The 19646-nt window shown below is 44.9% G+C and overlaps 1 protein-coding gene across 7 annotated transcripts in view; it reads left to right on the top strand.

The window, feature by feature from the left end:
• The window catches only part of ADD3 (adducin 3), a 184050-nt gene that overhangs the window by 160510 nt on the left and 3894 nt on the right, over positions 1–19646 (top strand). For all 7 annotated transcript variants that reach the window (XM_019502784.1, XM_019502781.1, XM_019502785.1 and 4 more), the window contains 11 exons: positions 5479–5617; positions 8212–8363; positions 8515–8595; positions 9315–9464; positions 9820–9963; positions 10043–10141; positions 11353–11535; positions 12758–13015; positions 14209–14328; positions 17816–17905; positions 18873–18996. In XM_019502784.1, coding sequence (XP_019358329.1) covers positions 5479–5617; positions 8212–8363; positions 8515–8595; positions 9315–9464; positions 9820–9963; positions 10043–10141; positions 11353–11535; positions 12758–13015; positions 14209–14328; positions 17816–17905; positions 18873–18996 — 1540 coding nt within the window. The remainder of the gene's footprint in view (positions 1–5478; positions 5618–8211; positions 8364–8514; positions 8596–9314; positions 9465–9819; positions 9964–10042; positions 10142–11352; positions 11536–12757; positions 13016–14208; positions 14329–17815; positions 17906–18872; positions 18997–19646) is intronic.

A 19646-nucleotide genomic window follows, 5' to 3' on the forward strand; every position in this document is an offset into this window, starting at 1 on the left:
GGATGGAGCTGTGGGCAGCTTGTCCGGGGGGGGCAGGGGGCGGGCTGACTCCCCGCTGCTGTACGCTCTCCCAGGAGGGGCATGGGGTAGGCTGTGGGCTCGGGCTCCCCACCCTGCTACACTTCCCTGGGGTCTCCAGGGCCTGTCGGATGGGACCCAGTGTGGCAGGGCAGGGAGGCTTGTGCTGCTGCAAGCCAAGTGCCACTATGGCAAGGGACCCCCTGCCCTCCTGGAGGTAGCAGGGGGCACAACTTTGCACCACCACTCCTGCTGCTGCTGGGTGGGCAGGGGGTGCCTTGCCATAGCAGCGCTTAGCACACAGAGGCGGCACAAGCTTCCCTGCCTCACTCTGCTGCACTGGCTCCTCCTGGGGCCTCTGCAGCCCAGCAGATGGGAGGGCAGCAGGGTAGTTCAGATTAGGCAGCCTGCACCCACCCCCCTGCACGGGCTCCACTCTGGCCGTGCTGCCTGTAGGGGAGAGGGAGCTGGACTCCGCTCTGCCACAGCAGCTGCCGCCTCCTACGGGCAGCAGCTGGGGCTCAGGTGCTGCTGCGTTGTGGGGGGGGCTGTAGCCCTGGGTCTCTGGCCCCATTGCCCTGGCAGCTGGGGGCCCCCTCTGGCAGGGCTGGAGGGGTGGGGAATGAGGGGCACCAGCAGGGGTTGGGGGGTCGTGGGTGGGGAGTGATGGATTTTGGGCTTTTAATCGGAGGAAATGTGATGTGTGTTTTGTCAGAGAATTCACAATTTTTAAACTGAAAACCAGGATCTTTGCTCATGCGTAAAATGATAAATTCGCCCCACCCCTCCAGAGCTTGGGCATGGATCGCAGGATGAATTAATGTTTGTGAAACATTTGGATAATGTCACGGGCGTTATTGTTTTCTTATGAAGGCTTCTGATCTGTTATCTCAAGGGTTGTCAACCGGGGGTACATGGGAAGTCCCAGGGGGTACGCAGCAGAGAAGCAGGGAGACTTGGGAAGCGCCACTGCTGTGCGCTGCCTTGCTGCCGCCACCGCTTCATGTTTGGCTGCGAGGGGGGACCCCCACCCCTGCTCCATGTCTGGAAGTGGGTACCCACCAGAAGGGTACTCTCCTTTAAAAAGGTTGACAATCTCTGTGTTATCTTATTAGACTTTGACTAGCACGCAATAAATAAGGCTCGAGTGACCACACACTGAACAATAAAGAGAAAACAAAATATTGAACAGTTGTTCTTTCGGTGAGCATCTAACATCCTGTGCATTAATGAGGCTTGAACCCTTTGGAAAAATAAGTTGTGATCATGTAGTTACAAATTGGACTATAATGTACATGGCCAGGTTGGGAAAATTGATGCTGAAAAGGCCACCTTAATTTTGGCATTTCATTATTTTTGAGTGCCTCTCTTAATAACGTTCTTGTAAAGTATTTTTTTTAATGTGGAATTTCCTCTCTTCCCTTGAACCACACTGGTTCAGCAGTAGGGATGCCACTGCCCACACCTGTCACTGGAGCAGAAGTAGGTAATCCTCCTCCCCATGGACCAGCCCCAGAAGAGGCTGGTCCTTTGCTAGTGGGTTGCACCGTGATTTGCTGACAGCAGAGGAGTGGTGCGGCTCAGGAAGTCCAAGCACGCTCTAGTAAACAAATGTTTCGAAACCCGTTTGCCCTCCATGTGTCCCCCCTGTCGTTCATGCTCTTCTCCCTTGCCAGCCTGTCTTGGTCTCCTCCTTTTGAGCTTTCTGTCAAGTCCCACTCTCCATCCCCCATTTTTCCCCTCCCCACATCCAGTCCAGCTGCTCCATCCTGTTTTCTTGATTCCTCGTGTAGTCTGCCTCTTCCCTCCCTGCACCCGCCCAGAGTCACGGACACTGCATCTGGCAGAATAAGACCGGGACTAGGAGCCAGTGAGGAGAGTTTTGGTGGGCAGGGAAAAGGGATCGAGAAGAATTGGAACCATCTGGGCAAACAGACTGGGAAAGGGAAATAGGAAAGAAGACACAGGTGGGGTAAGTAGTCTGGAGATGGAGGCTGACTCTCCCCACCCCAGACTCTTGATCCAGCCAATCCCAATTCCACTTTCCCCCCACTTCATTCCCAGTTTCTTCACGTTCTTTCCAGCCTGTTCCTTTCCCTTCCCACTCCAGTCCTGCTGTTGCCACAGTGAAAATTGAGTCAAGTGGCCACTTCCCACAGGCTGCAGGCAGAGGTCATGTACAGCATGGGAAAGAGGATAGATAGCTTCTTATCCTCCATTCTTCTGGCATGGTTTGCTGCACTTTGGAGATGGCGAATGCACGGTCTTATCAGTACTAAGAGCTGCGTGTGAAGGCAGGAGGATGTTCAGTGGGAGAGAAACTTTGGCCATGTTATCTGTTAATCTAACAGGTGTCAGGAGAAGGTAGGAAATATGGTCTAGATGAAATTACTATGAGGGTGTACACCTAGTGGAAAAACTACACTCACAGTAATTACCAATAGTTCACTATCGGACTTGGAGGATGCATCAAATGGGGGTATTCAGGTGTTGTCCTGGGCCCAGTGTTATTCAGTGTGTTCATTAATGACTTGAAGGGTGATACAGAGAATATACTTAAAGGATCTGAAGATGGCCCCAAGGATGGGAGAGGAGGTGTTACAAGCATTTTTGGAAGACCTTCCAAAATCATTTTGATAAATTTTTAGAAATAGTCTGAAATCCATACAGTGAAATTCAGTAAAGGTAAATGCAAAGTAGTGTTTCCAGGAAGGAAGAAGCAGGTGCCCAATCAGAAAATGGGGAGTAACTGATTTGGCAGCTGTACTACAAAAGGATTTATAACAAATGGTAAACTGAACGTGATTTGAAGTTGCGTAGAAGGCCAGTGTCATTCTGTGATGTCCTAACAGGAAGGTTGTACACAAGACATAAAAGGTGACTGGTACCTCTTGAGGCCTCCGCTTGGCAATCAGGACAGAATCAAGTACAGGGTCCAGTTGTGACCACCACATGTCAAGAAAGATTAGAAAAAAGAAAAAAATAGAGGAAGTCAAGATAATGGTGACAAAAATAACGAGAGGTTTAGAAAGTCTGACTTGTTAGGGAAGCTTGAAAGAATGAACCTGTTCAGCCTTCAAAAGAGAAGGCTGAGGGGGGATCTTGTGGCCTGTTATAAACTGGTTAGGGGGGGATCAGCAGGCGCTGGGGGAGTCCCTGTTCCCCCCGAGCGCCGCAAGGAGTGACCAGGAACAACAGTCACAAGCTGGAGGAGGGAAGGTTTAAGTTGGACATCAGGAGGCGCTACTTCACGGTCAGGGCGGCTAGGGTCTGGAACCAGCTTCCAAGTGAGGTGGTGCAGGCTCCCACCCTGGGGGTTTTTAAGAGGAGGTTGGATGACCACCTTACTGGGGTCGTTTCACCCCAGTACTCTTTCCCGCCATGGCAGGGCGTCGGACTAGATGATCTGCTCAGGTCCCTTCTGACCCTAGAAACTATGAAACTATGAGTCTGTTTTTTAAAAAAATGGTATGTGAGTATATTCACTGTTCTCAGTGGTGGCAGATGACAGAGTAAGAAGCAATGCTCTCAGGTTGCAGCAAGGGAAGTTTAGGTTGGATATGAGGAAAAACTCACCAGGAGAGTAGTAAAGCACTGGAACAGGTTAGCTCCATCCTTGGAAGATTTTAAGACCTGGCTAGACAAAGCCCTGGCTGGGATGATGTAGTTGGGGCTGGTCCTGCTTGGAGCAGGGAGTTGGACTGGATGCAATCTCCTGAGGTCCCTCCAACCCTCATTTTCTGTGATTCTGTATGATAACAGATTGTTACAAAAGATAGGACGTGATCGGTGATTGATTTTTCTCTCTGTCAGTTAGGGAGAGGATAAGAAGCAATAGTCCTGTGTAAGGAGGTGCGGAGTCTGCCTGGCTGGAAGCCTGGGGGCCAGCTGTAACCGATGACCAGTAAATGAGAATGGGGCTACAGAGAGAGTTAAGGATTTCAGGGGGGGAGAAGAGACGAGACTGGTGTGCTAAGAGAGAAACACAGCCTAGGTGGCCCCTCTCTACAGCTGAAGAAAGACCACAGGTGTGGTTTGGTTTGTTATTTGCATGTTTGCTGTGGGGACAAGGACATGGTTGTCCCAGGTGAAATGAAGCAACTGGAAACCTGAACTCAGAGATGACTGGACTGGACTGGCCTTGATAAAAAAAATTGGGGGTGTGACACACTTGCATCCTGCCTTGCAGCAAAGATGACTTCAATATTGGGATATACTTTCTGATGATAACGGGCACTTTTACACATGCTCCGGGGGTGGGATGGGCACTTTAATTAGAACAGCTCCAAGAGGCGCCCTAAATAAAGTGTCACCACGTCTCATGCATCAGCATCTCTGCACTTCAAAATGACAGCAGGGTTGCTTGAACTCAAGCTCGTTCAACAAGCTTTAGTACAAATGTCCCCACCGCCATTTCTTAATGTGGGGACACTAATGCATGAGATGCAGGAGGCTGCTGGAGCACAGCAATTGCCCTGCTCCAGCAGACTCGATTAATGGACTTGACACTAGAATTCCAGTGCATCGGAGCAACCTTGGCGCTCGTGTATAGGTGCCTAAAGATGGTTAAGTCTGGGAACAGATTACTTAAAAAGGTTATAGAATCACCATCATCAGATGTTTTTAAAGAGCAGGTTAGACAAACATTTGCCGGGGTGGTCTAGGGTTACTTGAGAGTCCCTGGGAGCAGAACAGTGAACCTCTTGAGGTCTTTCCCATCCCTACATTTCTCCTATACTAACTAGTGAGCCCATGTGAGCTGAAATTTTTCCGTGGTTTCTAATTTAACCAAATACAGGCAGCTTTTCACAGGCATTAATGTAGGTGTTGTTTTCACAAATACTATAGCCCCTACTGTTGTTGCACAAATTCCAAGTCCCTACCCTACATTCAGGAGGGGGGCTATAGTTATTCAATTTACTACAATTTTGTAGCAACACATTTTTCCTCAAGTCTCCCGAGGTGGACACAGCATAGAAATTTCAGGCCAGATCGTGTAAGTCCGGCAAAACTATAGGCAGCTGAAAACAGGGTCTTATGAAAAGGCTTGGACAGTGGTACCAATCTCTCCTTCTCCCCTCCCCAATATAATCCTGCTGGGCACTTTCACACGTGCTCTGGGAGTGCGGGGAGAGGGGGCGCTTTAATTAGAGCAGTTCCAAGAGCTGCTGTAATTTTTGCACTATAGCATCTCGTGTATCAGCATCCTCACACTTCAAACGGGTTGTATGAGCTTTAGATAAAGCCCCCCACTGCCATTTTGAAGCACGGGGACACTGATACATGAGACGCAGCAGCTGACTGGAGCACAGTAATTACCACACTCCAGCAGACTCGGTTAATCGAGTCTGCTCCGATGTGCTGTAACTACAGTGGGTCGGAGCAGCCTCACAGCACGTCTATGGGGACCCATTGTTATCAAAGACAACTTTCCATTGTGATTCTCAAATGTTTCCACAGGCTTTCCGAGAAGACCTGGAATGTCTTATTCAAGAACAGATGAAGAAGGGCCATAACCCAACTGGACTGCTTGCATTGCAGCAGATTGCCGATTACATTACGGCCAGCTCTTTTGCAGGTTTTTCTTCATCTCCACTCAGTAAGTGAATTAAGTGTGTGATTGATGATATATACTTAAAATTCTCTCCGTGTTTTAGCAGCACCAGAGCCTCTTACTTCCTCTGATTGGAATTTCTGCTGTAGCTTGTTTTACCAGTTAAAACTGTATAGGTGGTGGCCTAAGTAAATAATTTACTTTTCAACTTACACATTCTCAAAATATTTGGTTGGTTCAGGATAACAAGAGGATATCAGCATTATTATGTGCCCAGAAGCTCAGTTATTCTAGAAACTAGTAGTAATCAATAAGTTCACAATTTATCTCAACAAACTAACACAGCACTTTTTACATATGCATCAAACTGCTAAAATATAAGTAATGTAGTACCTATCATAACTTGTCACTTGCCTTTACACTTGTTTTACAAGTTCAAGGGGAAAGAAATCTATACAAGTGTGTGATTAAATTCACAGATGTCAGAGGCATGAAATAGCTTGTAATAAATAGTAGTGTGTGGTTGTAAAGAAAAATTTGAGAGTTGTTGCCAGGATCCTGCAAAATTAAATGTTATGGCATTTGTAGAAGAACTCCTATATCTAATTTCCAATAACTCGAATAATTGAAACCAGTAAAAAAAAAAAAAATCATTAGTTAAATATTCATGCACGTGTCTGAGTTAACAGACAAATCTGTCTTTCTAAACTGTTCTCTCCATTGCCTGCAGACTTGGAGGTGCAAATAGGATAGCTGCTTTCATGAGGTGATTTAAGATCTGTGGATGGAAAGTCCGGTTTTGAGTGTTTCAGGGCCTGGAAGCCAAAGGAAGTGAATACTGTTCAGCACCTTTGAAAATCACAGGGCATGAAGAGATGTAGTTGAATCTGAGTATACTTCAAATACAGCCTTTGTGCCATGCAGACATTCAGCCCTACCCCACCCCAGAGTGCTTCAAAACAACCATGAAGACATGCAGCAGCATTGCTTTCCAGCTGTTGGGGGGAAGGAGGCAGAGATCTGCTGGAGCGTGCAGATGTTCAAGAAACGCTTCAAAAAGAAGCGCTTCAGAGTTGTTCCTTTTTTCCACCTGCTGTTTTTGAATTGCTTCAGAGGCACTTGGAGCTCTTCAAACAGCACATCTGTCTGTGGCCAGTGAATCAGAGAGCTGGAAGAAACCTTGAGAGTCATCCAGTCCCACCTGCTGCCCCAGTACAGACTACCCTTGACCATGAACGCTGCGTGCCCCTGGTGGCTGGGGGGCATGGCAAGCTCAGTTGGTGACCACCCACAGGCGCTGCCGGCAGTGTTGGCAGCATCTTTTCGCACGGAGTGCACCACCGTGCTCAGGGGGTACATGTGCACCCCCTACGTGTCACCAGTGCCCTTGACAGTTGCTTTTTCAACCTCGTCTTAAAAACCTCTGATGTCTCAACTTTCCTCAACAACTTGTCCCACTGTCCTATGGCCTTTACAGTTAGGAACTTGTTGTCTGAGGCTTCATATAAATTTGCGTTGCTGCAGTTTTAACCCATTGCTTCATGTCCTGCCTCCATGGCTAGGAAGAAGAGTTGTTGTCCCTGCTCTTTATGGCAGCCTTTCAAGTATTTAAAAAATGGCTGTCATGTTCCCTCAGGAAAGTATTTGTAAAGAGGGGGAGAAAAGAGTCACCAATGGGAAATAAGGCAGGTCCATGATACAATTTTCTTATTAAGATGTGACTCAGGCTGTCCAGAAGTTGAAGTACTCCTGCTATAGTCCTTATTACTTTCCTAGAAGTGACTGAGATAGCTCAGAAATATGAATAGGTTTCTCATTATGTTCAAATCTACAAAGTCTAGTTTTTAAAAAATTCCCAAGTAGGATGTAAGAATAGCTCGTTAATCTTAAAGCTATTCTGGGAACTGTCCACAGCAATCATTTGTGACTCCTTGAAGCACGAAAGAGTTCAAAATCTTAGTGGTGCTTCAGAATATTCCTCTGCATCACCAACTGGCTCTTCCCTCAGAAGTTGGAGACTTTCACATTATGTTCAGGTACAACTTCTATCCAGGGGCTTCCGGAGAGGTCGCTAGAAATGACTGCAGCTGATGCCACCTCAAGCAGAGGTCTGGACTAGATGACTTCTGCAGGTCCCTTCCAGCCCTACTTTTCTTTGATTGCTATGAATTGCAGTTCTTGTATATGACTAGTGATGGCCAGAATTGAGGCTCCGTGGGTGCCTGTATATGTGCCAGGAAGCTGCTCCGACATGCTGAAATTGCAGTGCGTCAGGGAGCAAACTCGATTAATCAAGTCTGCTGGAGCGTCCTAATTAGCGTGCTCCAGCCAGCTTCTGTGTCTTGTGTATCAGTGTCCCCATGCTTCAAAATGGTGGCAGGGGTGCTTTAACTAAAGCTCATTCGACAAGCTTTAGGTAAAGCACCCCCACTGCCAGTTTGAAGCATGGGGATGCTGTTACATGAGACACTGCGGTGCTTTAATTAGAGCAGCTCTTGGAGCCACCCCCAGAGCACGTGTAAAAATGCCTTACAATGATAATTTAAGTATATTCCTGGCTTTTAGAAAACCATAATTGTAAATTATGTAATTGTTCTGTTTGACACTTTTTTTCTTTGCTGCTTTTTTTTTTTTTTCAGGTCATGGAATGGTGACTCCTATCAATGACCTTCCTGGAATAGATACCTCCTCGTTTGTTAAGGGAGAAAAACTTACTCGTTGTAAGTTAGCCAGCTTGTATAGGTTGGCTGACTTGTTTGGGTGGGCACATCTGGCAAACTCCTACATCACAGTGAGTATTCTTCTGAGTAAAAATGACTACTTGGGTTTCCCTTGCACATTTAAAATTAAATAGTCTACCATTACAATTATTTAATTTTCTGAGAATTACCCAACTTACAATCAATAATAAATCATCTTTTCTTTCCTCCCCTTGTTTACAGGTAAGAGTGAGCAAAGAGCATGACCACATTCTTATCATTCCAAGAGGTCTGTCTTTTTCTGAAGCATCCGCCTCCAATTTGGTATGTGCTTAGTCGGCATTCACAGCAGTTGCCAACACCTAGCTTGTTATTTTTGGAAATAGTCGGCTTTTATAAAGTGTAGACTAAAACGCGAGGGATGAGAACACCTAACACAATATGCCAAACTCACTGTATAAATGTGCAGTGTATCTGGAACTTCCAGTGATGGCATTTGTTATTCTTTGCCATTTTAACTTGAAAATGTTTAGGTGGACATATGCTAAATGTGTCTGTGCTGGTTTGAGCCTCTTGCACGGATGTTTTCTGGTCAAATTGTGAATCTGTTTTGTTTACTAAACTGCTGACCAGTCCTTTAATTTACCAGGCCAGAGAAGAATGCATCTGTTTCATCAAGATCTACCCTTTAACCTCTTCCATGATTTGTTTTCAACAGCTGGCAAGCTCTTAATCCAGAGGAGGCTTCACATGCATAGTCATGCCTGCTCGAATCCTTCTAAAAATTATTTTACTCACTAATGTGGCATAAAAGCAACCTTACCTCAGCCTCCCCTACATGAGCAAATTGCAAGTAAAGATTACATACAAACATTCCCAAATTGAAATTTCTTCCCATCGGTACATACCGAGTTTCAGACGGTCTGTCATCCTCCCCTCCCCCCCCCACCACCACTACTCTCTCCTCCCAGTAGGCTTGTCAATTATTGCAGTCTAGGCTAATGTGTAATAGTTGCACATGTTTCTTCTGTTTAATTTACCAGGTGAAAGTAAATATCCTAGGAGATGTGGTTGACCAGGGGAGTACCAATCTCAGCATCGACCATGCAGGATTCAGTCCACACACGGCCATCTACTCCACACGCCCTGATGTCAGATGTGCGATACATATACACACTCCTGCAACAGCAGCCGTAAGTCTCCACTGCTCCTAACATGGACTGAGGAGGAAAAGGTTTAATATATATAATTATTGCTCCCTGGTATGAGTTGAGATCTAGTAGGTATGGCTATAGTTCACCTCTTGCAATAATTTATACTTACGTGCCTCTCTTGACTTCAGTCATTCTTGACATGCATGGGAGGCTGCTCTTGGAGAGTAGTGAGAGTCCCCAGAGAGATCTGAGGTTCTGAGCATTTCAAAGGAATAGACCAAGTGTCAAATGAGGATCAGCTCCCATCTCTCTCCGTTTGCAGAAGGGAAGCACATACAAGTTAAGCCCTGGTTTGCTTTCTGCAGCTTTTTTCAGTGCTGTTTCCTTGAAACAGGTTTCTTCCATGAAGTGTGGGATCCTTCCCATCTCTCAAGAGGCTCTGATTCTGGGAGACATTGCTTATTACAATTATCAAGGATCTCTTGACGAACAGGAAGAGAGAATTCAGCTGCAGAAAGTTCTTGGGCCCAGTTGCAAGGTATCCCATATTTTTCATAAACCCTTTGCATATACTGTACCAGTTTCTACCATCTAACATTAGTGTCTTCATTTACTAGGTGCTGGTGTTGAGGAACCATGGCGTGGTAGCTCTAGGAGAGACATTAGAGGAGGCTTTTCATTATATTTTCAATGTGCAACTAGCCTGTGAAATACAGGTAAGGCAGAGAGGATTAGTCTCTGTTCAACTTCTGAAGTAGATGCATCTGCTATAAGGGATGGATACAGTGGGTGGACCTGACGCCAATGGGGAGAAGTGGGCTGAGACAAAGTTCAGGAAGACTTCTGCTATTAGAAACAATAGTTCTGAAAAGTTTTGGGGGGCAAAGGGGAGGCTGTCTCCTTTTGCAGATGGGCATTAGGAGTGATTTCTGTTTACTGCTTTGCATATGCCCAATTAGCTGTGTTAGAACCACTCTAAGAATGACTTTTACTTAGCTTAGGCACCACATGTTGGCTTTGCCAGAGTAGAGCAAATTGGGTTCACACTTAAATGATACTGCCCCGTGGGACAAACTCATTCATTAAAAACTCATTACATTGCAGTGTAAAATTGCAGCATGATGCCATTTCATGCTGAGTATTTTGGGACTCGTGAAGGTTTTGCCAGCTGATCTTTTGAAAACTGAGCCATCAGAGGGAAATGTAGCAGAGCAGCAACGTTACAGGGTAAATCCTGTGTCACTGCTTTCCAACAAGCATCCTTGTGAAACCCGATTGGTGTTCTTTAATTGGGCCTGTACCTGTGGGTGCAAACCCTTGTCCTAGAGACTACAGCTGCATGAAGTTTCCTCCCATGACTGAACTCCAGCTCTTAAGGGAGGAAGGCAGACAGCCTGCATAATACTTGGTCTTACAGTCCCCAGCTCTCTTCCTCAAGCAGGGTGCTGAGACCAAAAAAATAGTTTTCCCTAGGAGCACAAATCATTTCAGAACCTACATAAACAAATGCTCTTTAGGGCAAGATGAGAGAACAGTATTCTCAAAAATAAATTAAACTATCTAGAAATCACTTGTTAATGTCTCAGTGGGTTACTGATTAGATATAATTGTCTTTCCCTCAAACATCAAAGATGATTCTTTTTCAAAATTGAAGTTATTTCTTTGTGTAGTGAAGCAAAAAACTACTTTTGGCACTTAAAAATAGATGTTTATGACATGAGTCCTTTTGCAGTCACAGTTATTAGCTGATACTGCCATTCGCTTGATAGGAATTTTTCTCTGAGTGTTTTAATACCATTACTTTAATTTATTAGCAAAAGAAAAATAAGTGCAAACTGTTTTGGAGTTAATGTCTGTGTGGTATAGTGAGGCAAGCTCAAAGTTCTCCATAAGGATACAGATAAACGTGTGCTTTTACATGTTACAGGTTCATGCATTGGCTGGTGCCGGTGGAATAGACAATCTTCTTGTACTAGACCTGCAGAAATACAAGCCTTTCACACACAATGTGGCAGCAGCTGGAGGAGGTGGCGTTAATATGGCCTCTCAACAGAAGTGGAAGGTTGGGGAGCAAGAGTTTGAAGCTCTTATGAGGATGCTAGACAACCTGGTAAGTGTGCGGTTACACCACCACATGTGCAATCTCACAATGGTCTAAAAGCCCCCCAGTGCCTTACCTATCTGTGGAGTTAGACCCCAAAGGAAGAATTTTCTGTTTGGTTTTTCTTTGTACACTTGGAAATAAAATACACAAATCAAGGTGGTTCGTATTAAATATTTCCCATATCTGAACGTTTGACTTGAGACAGAATATGGGTTTAAAAAAAAAAAAAGGCTGCCTCTGAAACTGAACGTGGACGTCTGCTAGCAAGAGCAAGAATTTTCACCAGGAATCTCTCTCAAAGTTGCATCATTTTTTCTATGTTAAGGTCTATTAATACAGTACTCTACCAACCACCCCTTAGAAAGTAGACTTGAAGGCTCTGTTTTTATTTTGTCATAAAGTTTCAGTGTTCATTCTCAATTTTGGCTCATTCAAAATGTGCACTCAAAAAAGGAAAATCCAGTACACTAATACGTGTTTGAAAGGAAATGTAATATCAATATCAAGTGACATTCTGGGACAACCTTTCTTTGCTTCCCCTCTGTGGCCTACCTACCTGTATTACACATCATAAATCAAGGCAAGAACTTCTTGACCTAGAGTCACCCTTCCTCCTTTCACACAGGGATGGAGGGTGAGTGGAGTCCTGCCTTCTCCATGTGTTTCCCTTCCTATCCCACACTCTACCACATGTGCTGACCAAAAATCTCAGCTGGCCCAGAGACGAGGGATATGCTGTGCCAGGAAAATTGCTGATACAGCTTGCTTCTTCCCCCTCCCCTCCCACACCATGGGGGGGTGAGCAGATACCAAAGGCTGACGAAAAGTCACTATTCTAGACCCAATAATATAGATGTAACTTGACACCAGAAAGGATCTCTCTGTTGGTTTTAGGTGGAGGGAAAAAAAGGTTGTTCCCAGTTTTTACAAATTAATTTTAATTCTTTCAAATTGCATTGCCTTTAAGGAACACGGCCGGGCAGTTGAAAGTGTGTCAATTAGTGATTTCCTAAAATTTGACTCTGCATCTGTTTTGATGCCGACTGTTGTTAATGTTTTATGAATGAACAAAAGAATACTATTTAACAAACGAATATTCCAAATCTATTGTGTTAAGGAATTGTGAGAGTGCATTCAATACACGTACAGTGATAGGAGTTTGCCTTGATTTCTTATTCTTCAGATATTATTTTCAGATGACCATTTTTTGATTTTTAAATCTTCACAGGGGTACAGAACTGGCTACGCCTATAGGCAGCCCTTAGTCAGAGAGAAACCCAAGCACAAGAGCGACGTTGAGATCCCAGCCACTGTGACTGCCTTTTCTTTCGAAGATGATTCGGTTCCACTTTCCCCCCTCAAATTCCTAGCACAGAGACAGCAGAGGGAAAAGACAAGATGGCTGAACTCTCCCAATACGTACTTGAAAGTGAATGTGCCTGAGGAGTCTTGGAATGGAGAAATGAGTCCCAGGACTAAGATCACGGTAGGCAGCTATTTTAGGTAGTCGGTTTGTTCTCTTGTTTGACATGGAAGAAAGTAAATTTTATAGTTTGTCAGGGAATCTGATCCAGTTGTGAACTCCTTTTTTTTTTTTTTTTTAAAACAGGATTAACTAATTAGTTAAAAGTAAAGCTAGCAAGCAAGAAGATTTAACACCAGTATAGCTGCTATACTAGGCAGGTGTTTGGGAAACTGTTGGTGCTGGAAGAGGGGATAGTTTTATGACCCAGTCTTCAGAGTAATTTTCTCTTCTTTATTAGTTCCTCTGGCTCCTGTAGCAGCAGATTCTGTTCCACATCTGGCACGCTAACAATTATCTGCATTGAGTGTAGTCTGTAATTATTGTAATTGTATATGGATACCCCTTTCTCTTTATTTCTTTTCAATCTCTAAATCACCCTATACTTGTGCATCTAGAGCACTGTCGTCTCTGGTCAATAAAAATTAATCAGGACTTTCTTCAGAGCCCATTAATGCCACACGTGAACATGATATGGCTTTGGGCAATGTGATTTCTGGTGTCTCAAGTGTAAACATACTGCCTCCACCACAATCCCAGCCAGCCCAGGGAGAGACCAGGGCTCTTCTTTATTATCAGACCATTCAGATGATACAAATTTTAAGAAGCCCATGCGCTCCCCCTGGTGGTAGTTGGACATGTCTTCTGTAACCGTTTTGGGAGACAACCCTTCACTGCCAATAAAACCTTCCTTAAAAAGGGAAAAATGCCAAAAGCAAAACCTGCAGTGAGCAGAGGCAGAAGTTTATGAGAACAAAGTGATAAGGGAAGTACAGATTCTAGAGCTATTGGAGGCTGCATTAAAAGAGTAAGAGCTGTGGTATTTAGCTCATTCCTGTAGGCTTTTAGGAACAGTAAACCTTCCTAGACATAGTCCTCTGAATGCAAGGCTGCACTTCTGTATCATTTTTCAAATGAGTATGCCCATGGTTTGCACGGACACAGGCATACATAATGAGCCTCAACATCTGTGCGGGCCAGGTAAGTATTGCATCCATTTACTAGGGGTTTCGTGCCTGTGCTGAGGTCTGGCAAAGAATGAACTGAGGAGCTAATAGAGTCAAGTAGTCGTTCTCCAGGTCTCTCTGATCACTAGGCACACATTTCTCCATAGCCACCTCTCCCTTCTAAAACACTTGAACTGCTTTTTCTTTAAGTGGATGAAAGCTGATGAATCATCCAAAACCAGCGGAGGAACTCCAATCAAAATTGAAGATCCGAACCAGTTTGTTCCTCTAAATACAAACCCCAGTGAGGTGCTGGAAAAGAGAAATAAGGTATGATGGGTTTACTGTAACAATAGTTTAAAGTTTGGATGTTGAACAGTCACTCTGGAAATGAGAGATTGGAGATGGTTCAGGAGCTGTAACACATTTAGTGGAAGTTTGGGTCTAGAGCTGAAGCTGACAGCTCTGACCTAGCTATCTGTTAAGGGTGCCTCTTCTCAAAAGAGTGCAGAAATACAGCTGGCTAGAATATCACTCCAGCACCTTTCATTTATTTTCAGCTTCTATGAATGTGAGAAACAGCCAATTTAGCAAAACTGTCCTTTTCTATGAACTTTTCTACAAGTTACAAAAATTTGAAGTTTGGACTTGCTTGTTTAGTCATCTTCAAGAAAGACAAAAGTCATTGCAGCTAGAAAAGTACTACTCCTAGGGCGTGGTTCGCTTAGACTTGCTGAGTTGTTCTGCCTTCCTTGACCTGGCACTTTTAACGGTGATGCAAAATAAAGACAAAAAAAGGCTCTGAGGGGGTTCGCAAGCATAGATGGCTAGCTACTTTTTCTGCACAGTCCACCAAGACTCCACCCAAGGCCTAACTGTTCTGCCAGATGGAGAGCTCTTCTTTTGAAGTTTGGGGATTTGCTTTTTTGGAAAGGGCCATTCCATCCGTCCCCCCTGGGAACTGAACCTGATTCAGGAGGAACAACTCCCTTCCTCCAGAAAGGATAAACAAAGCACCACCCCATAATCACTCAGACACTGAGTAACCCCATGTTATCAGTCCCAGACGCTACATTTTTTTTTCTCAGGGAGGTTTACAAGTTGTTTGCCTCATCAGAGAGAAGCTAGACTCCTTTTTTTTTCTGTCACAGTTGCTGTAGTAAGCGTATTAAGCATTGGCAGCCATATAGACAGAGGGCTGGTTGAGGAGAGCAGCAAATCATTCATGTGGGACTAGTTCTACCTGTACCTTTGTGAGCAGAGAGGCTCTTTTATCTTCTATGCGCATGTAGGTCCACGTCACAGAGGTGGAGGACAGATTCAGAGGCCTTGCAGAGGACATGCATTTTCTCTCCATGGGGTATTTCACAGTATATCTTGAGCACGGATCTTCAGAGGTGCTGGAGTGAAGCCAGAGGATCAGCATGTACTTTGCTGTGAGAAGCAGGGGGAAGGATCCCGCTGCAGATCCCCTGAGCACTCCAGCTGTGCTTCGCTACACAAGATATACCATCCTTATGACACCAGTGACAGTGGGAGTAGGACTTCCAGAACAGAGATAAAATTTGCTTTAAATACAATTTGTCAACTATAAGTACATAATGCTGTGCTCTGAACTAGCTGTTACAACTCAGGAAAGAGACCTTGGAGTCATTGTAAGGTAGTTTTGAAAAATATCAGCTCAGTGTGCATCTGTAACCCAAAAAAGCCAGTAAAATATTAAGTGTCATTAGGAAGAGATCTGGAAATACAGTAGACAACATCAACATGGCACTGTACAAATTCATGGTACCCCCACATTTGAATACTGTGTGCAGTTCTAGTCTCCACATCACAAAAAGAATGTAGTAGAAAATGTAGAGGTGGTCTGTAAAGGTGATCAGGGGTTCGGATCAGCTGCCATAATGGGAAAGACTAAAAAAGTTAGTTTGAAAAGGAGAAGGTTGTGGGGCGATATGATAGAAGTCTATAAAACCATGAAGAGTTTTAACAAAGTAAATAGCAAAGTACAGTATTTATTTGAATCTAAGACTAGGCTTCTTCCCTGCTCCCCACAACCAGCATGGGGGATAAAAGGCCCTTGTCTTAGATTTGCATATGAAGTAGCGATGTGCAAAGCGGGCCCTATTCGATTCAGATTTGGCCCGAATCAGAGACAGTGATTCAATTCGTTGATTGGGATCACTGTCCCCGATTCGATTTGGCCAAATCTGAAGATTTGATGCTGATTAGGAGAATCAGCGATTCGGCCATAGACACAACGTTAAAAGTTTTTTCTGCATACCTCCAGGTACCGGCACAGCTCGTGAATGCTGCACGGTTGGGGCGCATGGAGCGTCCCACAGGAGCGTGGGGGGACCCTCCACTATCTCAGCAGCGATCCCTGAAGTACTTCCGATCAACTTCCGGGTCTTCTGGGGAGCGCATGGGGGCCCTGTGCCTCCCTGGCTCAGCGATTAGCTGAAGGGGGACCCTGGGTGCCCTCCCAGACCAAGGAGGCACCAGTCACTGAGCCAGGTGGTATGGGGGGGCTCTCTCACTGCACTCCCAGTGGACCCAGAAGTGGACAGGAAGTGCTTCTGGTCCACTTCCGAGTCTGCTGCCAAGCGCACTGGGGATCCCCCCATGCTCCTGTGGGACGCTCCATCCGCCCCAGCATCGCAGCTTTCATGAGCTGCCTGGTACCTAGAGACATGTAGAAAAGACATTTAAAGCTGTGTCTGTGTCCAAATCACCAGATCTTTCCAAATCGATTCAGAGGGTTCTGATTCGATTTGGAGAGATTCAAGGGTTCTCTGATTCAATTCGGATTCGGAGATTCAGCCACCGAATTGAGCTGAATCTCTGCCGAATCAAATTAGGGACCGAAGCTTCGCACAGCCCTAATACAAAGCAGAGTGGGCTGCAGGCAGCCGTTGCCGTTCCAACTCTGGCCCCAGCCCAGGCTCAGAGCCAGAGAGTGAGACTCACCACAGCCTCCTTCCCCCTGCTTTGCTTGTCTCGTGCAGCTTCTTCCCCCTCCACCTCCATACCCCCACCCCTTATTGTCAGCTCTGCTCCAGCTTGGGCTGGATTCACTCCCAGACACAGAGTACAGGGAAACTCTGCCTCCTGCCTGGACAGTCAGCAGCACCACTGCTGCTATATGGCCTTGCAAGGGCTGCACTTCCACGTGCTGTGCTCCATAGCCCAAGATGGACTATGGAAGAGAGCCTGAGCAGTGTCTGACAGAAAGGGCAGGGGAGGAAGGAGCAGATTGTGGGGGGAGCCGCTGCTTTCCTTGCTGTAGCAATGGGGGGGTGGGATTTAAGACTACTCACCAATAAATATGGAAGATTTACAAATTTTCCATGTATAGAATCTAATTATTACAGGGCTATCTTAAACTCAGGGTCATGTTAGATTTAAGTAAGTATGGTATTATCCACTAAATCTGAATTAGACAACTAGGAGCCACCTGCTGAAATTAACAGGAAACAGGTTTCAAACAAACAAGGGTACTTTTTTTTTGCCCAGTACATAACATTTTGCCCTCCTGTTGTTGTTACAGGAGGTTGTGGAGGCAAATTGTACAGCCAAGTTCAAAAAGACACTAGACGGATTCATGGACATCAGGTCCATTAGTAGCTGCTAAACGAAAGAGTCATGGATGCAGCCTCTGACATCCCTGAACCAGCGGTGGATGCCAGGGAGGGACAACACTCTAGATGTGCCCTCTTCTCAAGCATCTGCCACTGTCAAAGACAGGATACTGGGTTAGATGGACCCTTGGTCTGATGATATATGACACTGCTTATGTTCTTATGTCTCCTTAAAGATTAGGGAGCAAAACCGGTATGACTTGAAGACAGCAGGACCACAGTCTCAGTTGCTTGCTGGAATTGTTGTGGATAAAAAGCCCTGTCCAGTAAGTGCCTGTCACAAGTTGGGTTTAATGTATTCCATTATGTGCTCTGGCAGTTTTTCTTTCAGGCTAATTTACTCTGCTAAGAAGGTTTGTAACGAGGGGAGGCATGTCCACCCTGGGCTTTTACTATTGAGTGAAGTAAATTTATTCAGTGGTAAATGGGCTGTGTCCGCACTGCAAGAGACCTGTTTAAAGCTAGCTCAGGTGTTTCTGCACTGTGCGACAGTCATCACTGTGCCTGCGGCATAGATGTATCCTGAGGCAGCCAGTCTAGGAGAGGGGGTGGGCATGTTCACGGGTAGGAAGAAGGTCTCGGTCCCTCATTGTCTACAGACGTTGCGTGAATTTGAATTTTGAGTGAGAGCAAAAGTTTAGAAAGTTGGGGGAAGTTTTGCTTTCGAGTCACGTAGGTATCTTTGAAAATCCCATCCATAGTCTGCAAGTGGTAATCGTGTACCTTTCTGAAGTGTGAAAATACACTTTAAAAAAGGATGTATTGCCAAGTGGTTGCTCTCCTGGATGAAATGAACCAAATGGGGTTAGATATTTGTTCCATGAATCCACAGAGGGTTGAAGTACATGCTTATTACTTTAATCAACCAGTGCCTTGATGACTGCTCTGATACCTTCCTAAGTAAGAAGCGTGTGACTGCCTGCTGACAGGTGTACCTGTGACAGCAGTGGGGCAGTCGCAAGACATGTCTGCTAATATTTCTTGTAAGTGATCATAAAAAAGTTTTCTAGTGCCTGGAATTTAATGTCAGAGCCCATTTTATTTAAATGAGCAGATGTTTATTACAAACTTATGAGAAAAAGCTGCTTGATTTGAGACTATTCCAGTATGGCTTTTTTGTGTTACTGCTTCTTTCTTAGGTCGTTGTCATCTAACCTCAGAGGAGAAGAGGACTGATGTTGCAAATCTCTGCTGCTGTCCCTGACATGTTTCTCTTGCCTTGTCTCTCTCCAGCCCATGCAGTTTGAAGACGACGAGCATGCACCACCAGCCCCTCCCAATCCCTTCAGCCATTTTACAGAAAAAGAACTGGAAGAGTACAAGAGGACGATTGAGCGCAAGCAGCAAGGAGTGGAAGGTCAGTAGTCTCATCTACGCATTGGGTGGTGAATTTTAGGTGGACACTTCTCAAGATATTGTGAAGTAATGAAGTGCTTTTAAGTGTAATTAAATCTTGAGGTTTAAGTTAAAAACAATTATAATACAAAAATCCAGTAGGTTAAATATATAGTATAGATCCAGTAGCGAGAGAGAGACTTTATTTTTGGACTGGCAGCCATCTTGGGGAAACCTCAAAAATAATTACCGTTGCAGGTTTGTTTGTTTTTTTCATTCGTAAGTTATTTTTTCCCTCCTTTGCGCAGCATTGGGATTTGAGAACCCAAAAGTCCACGTACAAATGGAAGGTGCACTTTAACATGGTGGTGTCTTTCATGTGGTCTTCTAGCGCTGTGAATTGCTGACATATGAATAGCCTCAACACTAGGTTTGGAGAGTTAGGTGGGCAATCTCCTAACTCCCAATGAGTTCAGTATTTTAAAATGTGCCTTTACATTTTCTTCTTTTCAGAAGCTTAAAAGGTCAAAGCATTTTATTTCAGTAACTTTTCCAGCAATCCCTGTGCCTTCATGAACTTTTACTATCAACTTTTTATAACTGTCTTCTAATACTGCTGCTCTATATACATCTGTATATATTGTAATTCAGGCTTATTTAACAGCGGCATTT

This window comes from Gavialis gangeticus, unplaced genomic scaffold (genome assembly GCF_001723915.1).
Source record: "Gavialis gangeticus isolate Ggan-Ray unplaced genomic scaffold, GavGan_comp1, whole genome shotgun sequence".
NCBI classification, from domain to species: Eukaryota; Metazoa; Chordata; order Crocodylia; family Gavialidae; genus Gavialis; species Gavialis gangeticus.